The sequence below is a fragment of the Cyprinodon tularosa genome, unplaced genomic scaffold (assembly GCF_016077235.1).
Source record: "Cyprinodon tularosa strain WSP-4 unplaced genomic scaffold, ASM1607723v1 ctg166, whole genome shotgun sequence".
NCBI classification, from domain to species: Eukaryota; Metazoa; Chordata; class Actinopteri; order Cyprinodontiformes; family Cyprinodontidae; genus Cyprinodon; species Cyprinodon tularosa.
Window position 1 is genome coordinate 2,830,801 of NW_024038493.1, and position 13,494 is coordinate 2,844,294.

Consider the following 13,494-nt stretch of genomic DNA (forward strand, 5'->3'; position numbering starts at 1 on the left):
CCCTGGTTTTATTGAACCGCTTTCTTTTGATGGTAGGTAATCTCTGTTACTCCTGTCGCTTCCCAGCACCTGTCAGGAAGATTCGAATCGGAGGCGCTCGGTTGCTTCAGATCAAAGGGGCCCGCAGTTTCCGTGTGAAAAAGGGGGGGTCCCTCTCTTCGATCCGCCGTGCGGGGAGCCTGAAGAGCACCAAGCTGTCTCGGCAGGACTCCGAGTCGGAGAACGAAGAAGGGCTGCTGTCACAAACGCAGAGCAGGGACACCGTCACTGACATCGGTGAGGTTGAGATGAAACACCAGGCTCAGCTTGAAGACTTGTACAAAGCTGCTGCCTGATGTCACACTTCAAAGGTTTTTAGAGGTTAAAGCAAAGAGGGGAAAACACTTTGAAATGTGTTTTTTTTCTAATTTACACCATAGAAGAAGCAACTTAAATTAGTTAAGTAAAATATGTACTTTACACTGTTTGATGTTGGTATTTTTTGTGGATTAATATATACAACCGTATATAATATTCACTTATTCAACATAATATGGTGTAAATCAAGTCTAATTAATTCATATAAGTTGATTCATATACTCAAAGATTTAGTCAGGGCTGTCTAGGCTAGACTAAAATAATAAATCTTAATGTCGGCCTTTTGACAGACATCTGGGTTCCCTTCCCCTGGGTTCTGTCCAGCACATTGTATCTCTGCTTCTGTCTCCTTGAACCCCAGTCGGCCTCGGCAGATGGCCGCTCACACTGAGCCTGGTTCTCCTGGAGGTTTCTTCCTGTTAAAAGGGAGTTTTTCCTCTCCACTGTCGCTACAACCATGCTTAGTGTGAGGGATGGCATTCAAGTCAATGAGTCGATGCAATCAACTGGTTTTCCTTAGATAGAATCAATTTGATTGTATGATCTGGTGAACTTTTAAGTGCCTTGCGATGACATGTGTTGTGAATTGGCACTATAGAAATAAACTGAATTGATTTAAATTGAATGTCAATGCAACCGGTTACACTGAAAGTTCCCAAAGTTAAACTGAAAACATGAAGATATGCTGAATTTAAAGAGCAAAATAGCTGCAGAAAGTGTATTTGTAAACATGTGTGGAGTGAATTTGCAACCAAAGAAATGCAAATTCGAAAAAAAAAAAAAAATGCAGTCCAATTATGAAAATTTGAAAAAAATATTTATTCAAAAAGGGTTTTTAGGGGTAAGTTTGCCGTTCTCTCAGATTTTTTTAAATTTATTTTCCCCTTTTTTTACCCCATTTTCTGTTTCAAGTAATAGGCGTTAGCATCTTATCTACTTTGTTTGCATTTTTGAAGTATTCTCCTGCTGCTAGTTTTTCTTCTGATTCAACAAATGGTTAAATTATTTTCAGTATTTCGATCTGATAGTTTAGATTAAATTTCCTTAAATAACTTTTTATGTGATATCTTTTCTTGATTTCAGCGTTGTAGCGTTTTTATTTAATTTTATACAGTGTATGGCAGTTTTCTTCCATTTTTAATGAGTCTTCATGTTTAATGTTGCAGGAAGTCCCTTCAGCACCAGTGAACCCAGCATTGAGCCTGAGGGTCAGGGCTCAGGAGGAGCTGAAGACAACTACCATCGCAACATGTCCTGGCTCCATGTATGTCCATCAACCTCAGCTGATGGTTCTACTGTCTGTCTCCTATGGAGTGAACTTTGTTCCATTATTGTTGTAAAGAACATGTTTTCTTAATGTGAATTTAAGAAAAAAATATTCAGTCTAGAAAAAAGCTTAATGAGACTAACTTGGCTGTTTTCTTAGATTTTATTTTTTCAGTGTTTCTTTTTTTTTTTTTTTATAAAATTAAGGAAAATAGCAAAGTGACTATCGATTTGATTAAAATTTTCAGTGTTTAATTTCCAGATTTATGTTTATTTCTCTTTTATTTCCATTTACAAAGCATGTTCCTGGCAAAATAAAGGAACCAAATTCACTCCGTATCTGACTCCCTCCCTGTCGTCCGTCTCTGTCTCCTTACAGATAATGATTCTGCTGTGTAACCAGCAGAGTTTCATCTGCACACACGTAGACTTCTGTCACCCACGTTGCTACCAGCATCACGGCCGCTCCTGCGCCCGTCTTGTCCGTGCCATCAAGCTCGTTTACGGCGAGACGGTGGACAGCCTGAGAGAGGACAGTGCCTCTGGTGCCCCTGGTGGACGCGCAAAGAAGAACAAGGAGGTAAAAAGCAAGAGCTATTGAAGGTTAGAGTATGGCGTGGGCTTTCTAAAAAGTGTGATTTTCCATGTAGTGTTCAGATAAATCCTGCTTGAGGACTCCCTCCATGAAGAGGAAACCTACCGACTCCAACGCAGAAGGGAAGAAGGACACCGGCATGCTCAAGTACATCCGCAACCAGGTTAGCTGGCTTTCTCAAGTAGTTTCAACTCAATCAAAATTTTATTTTATAACAATTACAACAATAAAATCAAGTAAAAGAAGGAAAACAAATCATCAGTGATTCTTTTCAGGTGATGAGTTTGTCCCCAGCTCCTCTTTCGCTGCTGATAAAGGCTGCCCCGATTCTCACTGATGACATGTACGGAGACATTCAGCCCGCCGCCTGGGAGCTGCTGCTCAGCGTTGACGAGCATATGGCGGCTGCAGCTGGTTAGTCGAAACTCTGGAACGAAAGCTTTGCCCTTTAGCTCATACAAATACTAACCCTTTCCACGCTCCTTCAGCCGCCATGTTCCTCCTCTGCGCCGTCAAGGTCCCCGACGCCGTGACCGAAATGATGATGGCGGAGTTCCAACACCAGGAGGCCTGTCAGCGTATCAACTCCGTCCTAAAGTTCTACACACTGTGGCGTTTCCGCTATCAGGTGTGGCCTCGGATGGAGGAGGGAGCCCAGCAGATCTTCAAAGTATGGAGTACCCAGAGTGTACACAAAACGAAATTCCTTTACGTGCAGCTTTTCGACAGTGAATGAGCAGCAGCTTAGCAGTGAAGATGAACATTTCTATTTAAAAAGTGCAGCAGTGATGAAAATGTAAACCAATGGTGCAAAAGGCATTGATGTGATAACCAATCTTTCTGACCACTTCTGTGCTGTTTCTATCAGATCCCCCCGCCAAGCATCAACTTCACTCTGCCGTCTCCAATCCTTGGCATGCCCTGCGTCCCCATCTTCGACCCCCCCTGGGTGCCCCAGACCACTGGCAGCGTCCAGGACCCGATTAACGAAGACCAGTCTGTACGCACAGATGGGTTACTTTTACATTTTTTTAACAGGAATTTAACAAACTCTCTTTTGATTCTGATGACGACCTTTCAAGCACACATTACATACTATAATTCGTATCTATGAACTGTCTTTGTTTTTAGTTGCCCACATTAATTCCATCAGTCCATACCATAGTAAGTTGGCATCTCTGTCTGAGTGTTTGGGCTGATGCATCTTGTTAACTCAGGTCAACGAGAACATGAGAGGAGACTGGTCCTATCTTGTGCTGCATCTTTCATCGTCGGGAAAGTCATCCAGCACTTGCTTTGACTGAATAAAGAGTGGAAAAAAATAACAGCATGCATCAGGCGTACAGATGTGTTTACTGTTGTGCTGTTCATGCATGGTTTCATCAACCGAGAATGGCTGAATGTTGATTGTATCATGTGTTTAGAGGTTCTGTATGGAGAGATACCAAAGCACTTTGAGGGATACAGTAACTTTCACCCAGTTTGTCCCTACGAACATGTCCTTAAAGGTGATAGCTACAAGTTTTAACTCCCCCGACCAGTAGGTGGCGTTCTCACGCTCACCCACTCAGTTTCTGTTCTGTTTGCCGGTAGGTAGGTCCCTTAATGCTAATACGAACCCAACCATACATTTACTTGCCTTTTTTTTTTTTGCTCACTCAAAAGGATCCACGATTCATTGAATATCTCAGCCTAAATACGTTATAATTTTTCTGTTAGCTTAAAAATTGCAGCTTGTGACGTGTAAAAAACACATCACTACTTCAAAATTAAATATCCTTTGTTATATTTTCCACTCATAGAGGTCACCATCTTTTTCGCCTGCACAATGCCTGCTGGGTTAATGAATGAGTTAGGTGTTACTTAAAGAAAACCTACGAACAACAGGACAGCTAACATTACCAGAGTTGTTTTTTTACGCATTTGCAAGGTATAAATATAGACATTGCATCACCGCCCCAAAGTTTTCATGAGCTATATATGAGATATTTGTTGAAGTAAACAAATGTGATCAATTTGTGATCTACTGTTTACTATATTAGTTATACCTAACACAATTAGCAGAAGCTAACATAAGAATCAAATCGGAAGATAATGTTTACGGTGACAATGAAGCCTCTCCATTCGTGAAAAATTTTCCCAATGCTAACCGTCAACAGTCTCAGTTGGAAACTGGGGCTCTTTGTAGCATAGCTCCATATCTGGGTAAAGCCGGGCATACACTGTGCGATTTTTTCAGTCGTTGCATGCAGCAACAGTTCACGCTGTACAACAAAACCCTGCGGTTTCATCCAACAGTTTGAGTTCACAGTTCACGACTCTACGTCTAAAAACCACATGGGACTTAGCTCCGCAGTAAGATGGAGCTAATCTGACTCGTCTATCCGGAAGCCAAATGAGTAGAAGAGGAATATGAAGCTCACTAGAATGAAACACGATGCCTTGGCAATTTGTGCAATTTTGTGCTGAAAGCCCTAAAAAGAAAAGGCGATAACGTATTTGGACAAATACATGGCTGAGCAAACTTGGCTACTATGGTGTGTCAATTTTACAGAACGAGCTTCCCTTGTTTGTGCATGCCCACTGAACGATTTTCTTCCGACCTTACGATTCCTAATCAGGAGTTGGTCGTGAGAGGCTGATCGCCCCTCATTACCCCCTGTACACTACACGACGCACGATCAGACTGAAAGTCGGGCGGATTGGAAAATTCTCGCACGACTGGAAAGTCGCCCCAAAAAGGGCAAAAAATCGCAGTGCAAGCCCGGCTTAAGCATCTCTTAGCACCTAGCAGTAACCACACAAACACCAGCTTCTTCGGCTAACTTCCTTAGTTTGGTCTTCCAGGTTCAATGTATTCCAGTTCAAACTGAAAAGGTTTAACGTTACTAATTCTGCTTTGACAAAATGGAGCTAGCACTACAGGAGCTAGCATACATCATTTAACCAGAATGCATTGCAGCAACATGGTGACATCTGTGTAACAACATATTATTTAAAACATATTTCAATTTTTGAAAATTTATCACCTTACGATATCTTTTTAATAATTTGAAAATGGATCCCTTTAAGTCGGCACCAATGCTATAAAAAACCTTGACCGATTTTCCCGCTTCTTTTGCCTCTAGCTTGTTTTACTTGAATCCGACTTCAACTCAGCATTCCTATTGGTACCGAATCCTTTCTTGGCATCTTAACCAGAAGTAAACATTTATATATTTTGGACCCATCAAAATATATTAAACAGTTATTTATATACTTTCACTAAAATCAACACTTTTATCCTGCACCACACTTGATGCACTGTGGGTGTATTATTTTTATTATTTTAAATGACCTATTTGGATTAAAAAAGTTGTAGCTGTGACCTTTACTAGAGATGGTTTTTCAAAATCTCCGCCCTAGCAGTTCAGGCCAAAGCTGAACAAATACTATTTTTGGGTTGAAACTAACGCATACAGCCCTGAACACACCATCCCGCCATTCCACATGGCGGTAACTGTATTTAGAAACAAAAGGAAGATTAATAAAATAGAAGAGGATATTAATGTTAGATTAATCAAGTTTTATTTATTTCGATTTTTTTTATAAAAATTACAGAATAAAATCTGATTATAACTTCAAAAGTCAAGATGGCCTACAACGAATGTTCAGCTATATGGCTTAAGTTAGCCATTTAGCTATGGTGCGTTCAGTGACTGTTAGAGGATTTTAAAGTGCGGGGAATTGACAGTTTGGTGCTTCCCTAAACTTTGTTCAATGCTTTTTTTTGTTCAGGATGGGTCTGAGGCCAGTGTTCTGGAGGGGAGTTACTGTCCTGTCTCCTCCAGTCATATAAAAGAAAAATAATTTTTTTTTACAACAGTTGTGCCTGCTTTCCAGAACGGTTTGAACCTACTTGGGGCTGTTTTCTGTTTAGAAATCCTTTTCCGCTCGAGCTGTGTCGCGCTCCCACCAGCGAGCCGAGCACATCCTGAAAAACCTGCAGCAAGAGGAGGAAAAGCGGCGCCTAGGCCGCGAGGCTAGCATCATCACGGCCATCCCGGTGGCTCAGGAGGCCTGCTATGAGCCCACCTGCAGCCCTCCACCAGAGCAGGAGGAAGAAGGTGGTAGCTGCAGGCTGCACAGGTGGTGGATTTAAAGGTCGGCTCTCTGACTGCCTGTTGTTTTTCCACATTGATCCCGCCAGCAGAAGAAGTGGTGAACCTCACAGCCCGCCGTCTTTCCGTCAGCCCGTCCTGCGCTTCCAGTAACTCTCACAGGAATTACTCGTTTCGCCGAGGTTCGGTCTGGTCCGTCCGCTCCATGGCGAGTGCAGAAGGTATGAAGATAAAAAAAAAAAAAAACATTTAGTCTTCTTTCCCTTCCTTTCTTGTATCCTTCCTCTTTTGCTTGTGTCCTTGCTACTTCATGTATTTGTTTCCTGCTTCCTTGCGTCCTACCGTTTTCCCTTCCTTCTTTTAAATCCTTACTTTGCTTCTATCTCTGGCGGTTTTCAGGTCCCAGGTGTAAATCCTGACACTGTTAAAATGTCTGCAATGAATTCATGATCATGTCTGTTAAATATTAAAGAAAATCTGATAACCTTTAGTGGTTTGTCATTTAAACAGATGAAGAAAACACAACAGACCACACTCCTACTCACCACATGCTTCAACCGCCTCAAGCTGTCTTCCCAGCATGCATCTGTGCCGCAGTGTTACCAATAGTCCATCTCATGGAAGATGGAGAAGTCAGAGAGGATGGTGTGGCTGGTAGGTAAAACTAGAAATTTTTCTGTTCTACAGAAACTTTGCAGCTTTTTGCACCAGAATGCAGTTCTTGGTCGACTGCAGTTCATGTAGTGCACCACTAGATGGCAGTGAACCTTACACACTGGGTCTTTAAAATAGGAAAAACTATAGCATATCAGAGCCTATTTTTGTTTTGTATTGTGAAGAAGAAAGGTATGGAGGGAGTTTTCTCCCATTATTTATGCAAAAAAAGACTTTTGTAAATTGGAATTTGAAAAAACGAATACAATCCAGAAATTAAACTTTGAGCATTTTAATAATAAAAAGGTTTTGAAAGTAACTTTTCTGTTGTTTTTATCCCCATATTTCTTTTTTCGAAAAGCATTTTACAGATCACCCCAGAAGGGAAGGAAAAGTACTCTCTCTAAATGCAATTGAAAAAAAAATGGAATTGAATTCAATTCAGTTTATTTATATAGTGCAAATTCACAACACATGTCATCTCAAGGCACTTTAAAGTTCACCAGATCATACAGTTAAATTGATTCAAAGTTTTCTATCTAAGGAAAACCAGTTGATTGCATCAACTCATTGGCCTCAAATGCAATCCCTCACACTAAGCATGCTTGTAGCAACTGTGTGAACCTCCAGCAGAACCAGGCTCACTGTGAGCGGCCATCTGCCGAGGCAGACTGGGGTTCAAAGAGACAGAAACAATGATAAAGGGAACTGTAAAAGGCAGCCCCGTCCAGGAAACACAAAGCCAGGAAGACAAGCTCAGAGTCAACTCCCAAATCAGAGGATGAAGTCACAGTCAGAGAAACAGGACTACACTGAAAAACAGGCCAATCTCCAACATCTATAAACAAAAGTGTTAATGGCAGCAGCACAGCTGATATTTCTCTCTAGGATGGTGTCAAAACCTATTGTTTGATTAAAATGATTTACAAAGCTTTGGTTCAGGAAGGATTTTTTTTTTTATTGCAACAATAGTGGAACAAATTTTATTTCATGTTTTATTTAATAAATTCTTGCCTGTTGATTCCCTGCTTAACATTTACTGTTACTTTTCTTTAGTGAGCGCCGTCGCACAGCAAATCCTCTGGAACTGCCTTATTGAAGATCCCGCTCTGGTTCTCCGCCACTTCCTGGAGAAACTCACAGTGAGCAACAGACAGGTGGGAGAGCATTTTGAGACAAAAATTAACAATCGACAGCAAAAAAAGTAAAGCTTTATTTCTTATACATAATCGTAGCAAAAAAGCTAAATGCTAATGGTGATGATTGCTGATGACAATAGTTAAACCACATGTTTTAAGATATTTCCTTTTTTTTATCAAGATGCACAGCTAATTTAAACTCCAGATATGGTTCATTATGGTTCTGACACGGTGGCCGGAAGGTGCAAACCAACATTACAAAATCTAAAAAAACTTTTACAAGTTCCAAAACAAATTATCATTTTAGAAAACTAATTTACATTTAAAGAATAAAAATAAATAAAACACTTTTAAAAATTCAAAACAAATAGCATTTTAAGAAAACAAATAAAAAATTTTCGAAACACTTTTACAAGTCCCAAAACAAATTATAATTTCAGGAATTCAACCGGAAAGGGTGGGTATTGACTCCGAGGCTGAACCGGTCTTGTGCGAAATTCTGTTTCTGTTCCCCCTGTCGGGAGCGCGCATTGCAGCCAGAGAGGCGGGTCTGACCATTTTCAAGGTGCTCCTGATCATTTCTCGGTGAAAACAGCTCAAATAATAGTGTCAACTTTGTAACATTCTGTTTAATCGGTTGCTCTTTTTGCAAATTTGTAAAAAAACTCAGGGTAGCGAGGCTTTGGACATCATCAATTTTGGCCCCTCCCCTAAATGAATCTCACGCGCTTCCTGGAAACACCCCCTCCATTACCCGACACCTCATCTCATAACATCACTACTGACACAAGAGGGCAACAGAGGGTAAACAAGAACTCAAATACAACCAAAAACAACTGGAAAACACAATATGGAAAGAAAACCAATGAAAACTCAGAAAGAAAACTTAAACAGAACCAAAACCATGACAACCATGTTATCTGCATTATCAGTGCAGGTTTAATGTAGGTGAGCGGTGGAATGTCAAGCGACCAAGTCAAGCTGGACCACATGTAAAATTGAATGTATTCTTGTTTGGAGTGAATGCAGCTTATAAATGAGGAGCGGTTTTCTCTTATCAATAATTGAAACTAAACTTACTTTACAAGATGTCCTTGTTTTGTGGTTTTACTCCAGGATGAGCTGATCTACATGTTGAGGAAGCTGCTGCTAAACATCGGGGATCTGCCCGCTCAGACTTCTCACATCCTCTTTAACTACCTGGTAAAACATAAAATAATATCCAAACTCTGATAAATATTATATTAAAAAAAACACTTTTTCTGAACCTGACTTCTTCTTCCAGGTGGGGCTGATCATGTATTTTGTGCGCACTCCTTGCGAGTGGGGTATGGACGCCATCTCTGCCACGCTGACCTTCCTGTGGGAGGTGGTGGGGTACGTGGAGGGGCTGTTCTTCAAAGACCTAAAGCAGACCATGAAGAAGGAGCAGTGTGAGGTCAAACTGCTCGTCACTGCGTCCATGCCAGGTCAGCACACTGACGTTTAAACTCTTTGGCGATTCAAAACATCTGGTTTATGATGATCTATTTTGTGATGGGTTCGCTTTAGGAACCAAAACCCTTGTGGTACACGGCCAGAATGAGTGTGACATCCCAACTCAGCTGCCAGTCCATGAAGACACCCAGTTTGATGCCCTATTAAAGGTAAAGACCAAAGAGATTATTTTTGATGGATGTTTTATGCTTATCAGGCAAAGATAGTCACCAAAATAGCCATGTGCTTGTAGCATAGTCCAGCATAAAGATGTTTACAACAATGAAATGGTTGCACAATGTGTCTCTAAGAGTTGCACTATGGGTCGAGAATTCATTAACTATTTGCCATCTTTTAGAAATGGGTGTAGAAAACTGTTTAGAAAAGGCTGATGAACTATTCACCAGTTAATTTAACTTAGTGGTTTCTTCGTCTCACCAGGAGTGCCTTGAATTCTTCAATATTCCCGAAGCAAGATCTGCTCACTACTTCCTGATGGACAAAAGATGGAACCTCATTCACTACAACAAGGTAAACCCTGCGGTTTCGTCTTACAGTTTGAGCTGTGGATGCGTGCAACGATTGAAAATATTGCACAGTGTATGCCCAGCTTAAAACTGCGCCATCTCAGGATTAATCTGGCTCCCCAAAGTCTAAAGGACAATTTGTACTTCTGACGCATAGCCTCTGCAACCGTCATATCTGTCTTTGTGCACGACCAAAGGTGGATCGAGGAGGTTCGGAAGTTCAACCACTTGTAGGACGCCTCAGATATGTTGTTTCGGAAAACAAACACTCCTGCCGGCGCCGCCGAAGAAGTTCTCGTGACCATCTGCCGAAGTTCTCGCAAGTTCTTGAATACGCTCCCCCTAGCGCTTTGGCAGGAAACTGCTGTGAATCCCTAGAAAATTCCAGACCAATGATGCAGAAGTGTACCATCAAAACTGGTTCGCGACCAGACGCAAACGACATTTGATGTGTGCGGTTGCAGAAGTATAATTCACCCTTAAAGCTGTAGCTGCCTGCATACAACTAGCCTGGTGAGGCCATCCTGATCTCGCAAGCTTTCAAGGTTTTTCTCGCAAATCAGCCTGGAGACTCTCCATTAAAGAAAATTTGGAGCCATTCACCAAACGAATGTCCAATTAGCGTTGGTTTTGAGGCGGGTTGAGGTGTGACGCAACGAGAAGCACGACAGTTCAGTCTAAAGAACATGGCGGCTTCAGCCGATTAAACTAGCGTTAGCGTAGCTATCGAGCAAGTTTTATCAGAATTACAGAGTATTTCTTCACTGAAAGAAGAGCAAAACGCTGCTCTTCTCCCGACTGGTTTCGGCAAGAGTAGCCTGGCTTGTGGTCATATGCTTAGTTGATCTGATTGGTTTATTTGGCCCGTCTATCACCAACATAGGCCAATCAGCTAACCAGTATTTTCGCCCCTTCCCAAAATTTTTCAGTTTCCAGATGGATATGCCGAGTAAATCCATCTGGCATACAACCCCCCAAACCACAGAATATCCAAATAAGGTAACAGAAATTCATAGGCCATGTTGCATCTAACATAGAGTACACAATTAACATTTTCTACATCTCTCTCTAACACTCTCACTAAACATCATACGTAATAAATCATATATCTTGATTAATATAGCATCCGCAGACTGCAAAATGCCAATATTTAATCTGATCTAGAGTAAATAGGTGTTTAATAGGTCCCCTGACACGGAAACTAGCATCTGATTCAGAGGCTCTATCTGCTAGAACTCATATGAGAAGTTTTGCTTGCAGGACAATAGACGGTAGGTGTTTATATTTCAACGCTAAAGTATCAGTTAAGACAGCTTTTAGAGAGATTAACATTCACCCCCTATCACTTTATGTAAAGTAAAGATAAAACTCAAGATAAAGGTTCAAATGACTTAATTTTATTGTTAGTCTATACAAGATTAGCTAAAATGTTAATGCCTTGAAGAGTTTTTGGCTGGAGTTTGAAATATCAGCAGCATCAGAGTTAGCACTGCTGACCTTTGCAACATGTCTTCCTTGGCTCTCTTGCTTTCAGCTCACTGTCAAATGAAGGCCAAGCCTGCTAAAAGCAATCTTAAAATAAAAACTTCATGGAGATCTGAGGTATTGGTCGCAATGTGGTCACATCTCCAAGGACAGTTGTTGGCAGACAGGTCCTGCTGATGATAACACGGGGTTAAATGAATATTAGCAAAAATGTGTATAAACTTGAAAATAAAAACCTATAAATATATTTTTAATCCGTATCTATTCCACGATTATTTATGAAGGTTGAACTACATGTGAGTCTTTACTAAGCTTTTCATTAAATGTTCTTTTTTGTGCCTTTTACACGATAGAAAACTCTATCCCTGCCTTACCTTAACTGAACAATCATTTATTTAAAATAAACCTTTTTAACGTCTCTCTTACCTGATTTTATTACAGATATATTTGACTAAATTATCAGATTTTTTTCTAAAACATGATAGAAAAACAGAACTTTTATTGACATAAAAAATTGTGAAAGCCATTATATTTTGCCCCCATTTAAATAAATGGTCAGAAAATTAAATTAGTTGACCATGTCTTTATTGCCGAAAAGGAAACAGTTATTTTGTTAATAGAGCAGCTTTATTTCAAGTACCTGGTTTTCCCAGGCTAGCTAGATTAAATAGAGCAAAGTTACTTAATAATACTGCAGGTCAACCATAATCATGCCTACAATACCAGAATGGTTATGTAAGGTTTCTGAATAGAACTGCAATATATCAGAATCATCATCAGAAATCCGTTATTTTCATTGTACAGAGCACAATAAAATTTGTTCCACTACAGCCCATTCAAGAGACACAATACAAAAGCATACATAGCCAGGTGCCTGAGGTTGCAGCTATTAAAAGGTGCTGCCCTTAGGTTAAGGATAAGGATTGCAAATATAGAGGGTAGATGACGATAAAAACTGTATCTCTCACCATGTCCTTGCAGGGGACGATTTGAGATTTAAAAAGAAAACCTGCATGGGAATATTGGAATGGGGAAGGAAGGGAGAGAAGGAGTAGGGAATAAGGGAGGAGGTATGAAATGGGAATAGGTAGGGAGATGGGAGGAAGAACCCATCAGGATCAAAAAAACTAAAATACTTGTGGAAAACAATTCCATTGGTCAGGTTTGTAATATTGCAAAGCTGAAGGTTATACATCTTCGAGGAAACTAGGAGTTTGCATGCCAGCAAGCATGGCCATAGCCTCGTGAGACAATCCTGATTTCAAGATTTCACTTGCTAATCTGGAGACTCTCCGTTGAAGAAAATTTGGAGCCGTTCACCAAACGAACGTCCAATCAGCGTTGGCTTTGAGGCGGGTTGAGGTGTGACGCAACAAGAAGCGCGACAGTTCAGTCTAAAGAACATGGCGGCTTCAGCCGATGAAACTAGCGTTAGCGTGGCTATCAAGCAAGTTTTATCGGAATTACACTGTATTTCTTCACTGAAAGAAGAACAAAACACTGCTCTGGAGGCTTTTCTCAGATGAAAATATGTTTTTGCTCTTCTCCCGACTGGTTTCGGCAAGAGTTTGATCTATCAATTGGCTCCTCTTCGTCGTCGCTCTGTTACGTCATATGCTTCGTTGATCTGATTGGTTTATTTGGCCCATCTATCACCAACATATTCCAATCAGCTTACCAGTATTTTCGCCCCTTCCCAAAATTACTTCAACTGAAGGTTTCCAAATGGATATGCGGAGCAAATCCATCTGGCGGAGTCAGGTTAACATGGTCAAGCTTCCTGCACACATGGCTCAAATATGAACTATTCTGTTTGCCGAAGCATCATACAGCCAAACACGAGTCCAAGTTTGGCCTCGCGTTTGATAACCCTGGACTTGAACAATTGTTTGATA

At 40.8% G+C, this 13,494-nt stretch overlaps 1 protein-coding gene across 10 annotated transcripts in view; it reads left to right on the forward strand.

The window, feature by feature from the left end:
- The window catches only part of LOC119780808 (protein unc-80 homolog), a 98,581-nt gene that overhangs the window by 50,623 nt on the left and 34,464 nt on the right, over positions 1-13,494 (forward strand). For 5 of the 10 annotated variants that reach the window (XM_038281000.1, XM_038280998.1, XM_038281002.1 and 2 more), the window contains 15 exons: positions 67-276; positions 1,524-1,621; positions 2,003-2,203; positions 2,274-2,381; positions 2,494-2,632; positions 2,707-2,888; positions 3,087-3,218; positions 6,138-6,324; positions 6,408-6,539; positions 6,829-6,972; positions 8,029-8,129; positions 9,228-9,314; positions 9,397-9,580; positions 9,663-9,757; positions 10,029-10,118. In XM_038281000.1, coding sequence (XP_038136928.1) covers positions 67-276; positions 1,524-1,621; positions 2,003-2,203; positions 2,274-2,381; positions 2,494-2,632; positions 2,707-2,888; positions 3,087-3,218; positions 6,138-6,324; positions 6,408-6,539; positions 6,829-6,972; positions 8,029-8,129; positions 9,228-9,314; positions 9,397-9,580; positions 9,663-9,757; positions 10,029-10,118 — 2,090 coding nt within the window. Of the gene's footprint in view, positions 1-66; positions 277-1,523; positions 1,622-2,002; positions 2,204-2,273; positions 2,382-2,493; positions 2,633-2,706; positions 2,889-3,086; positions 3,219-3,349; positions 3,383-6,137; positions 6,325-6,407; positions 6,540-6,828; positions 6,973-8,028; positions 8,130-9,227; positions 9,315-9,396; positions 9,581-9,662; positions 9,758-10,028; positions 10,119-13,494 lie in introns of all 10 variants that reach the window. The other 5 variants (XM_038280995.1, XM_038280996.1, XM_038280997.1 and 2 more) reach the window with 2 other exon arrangements.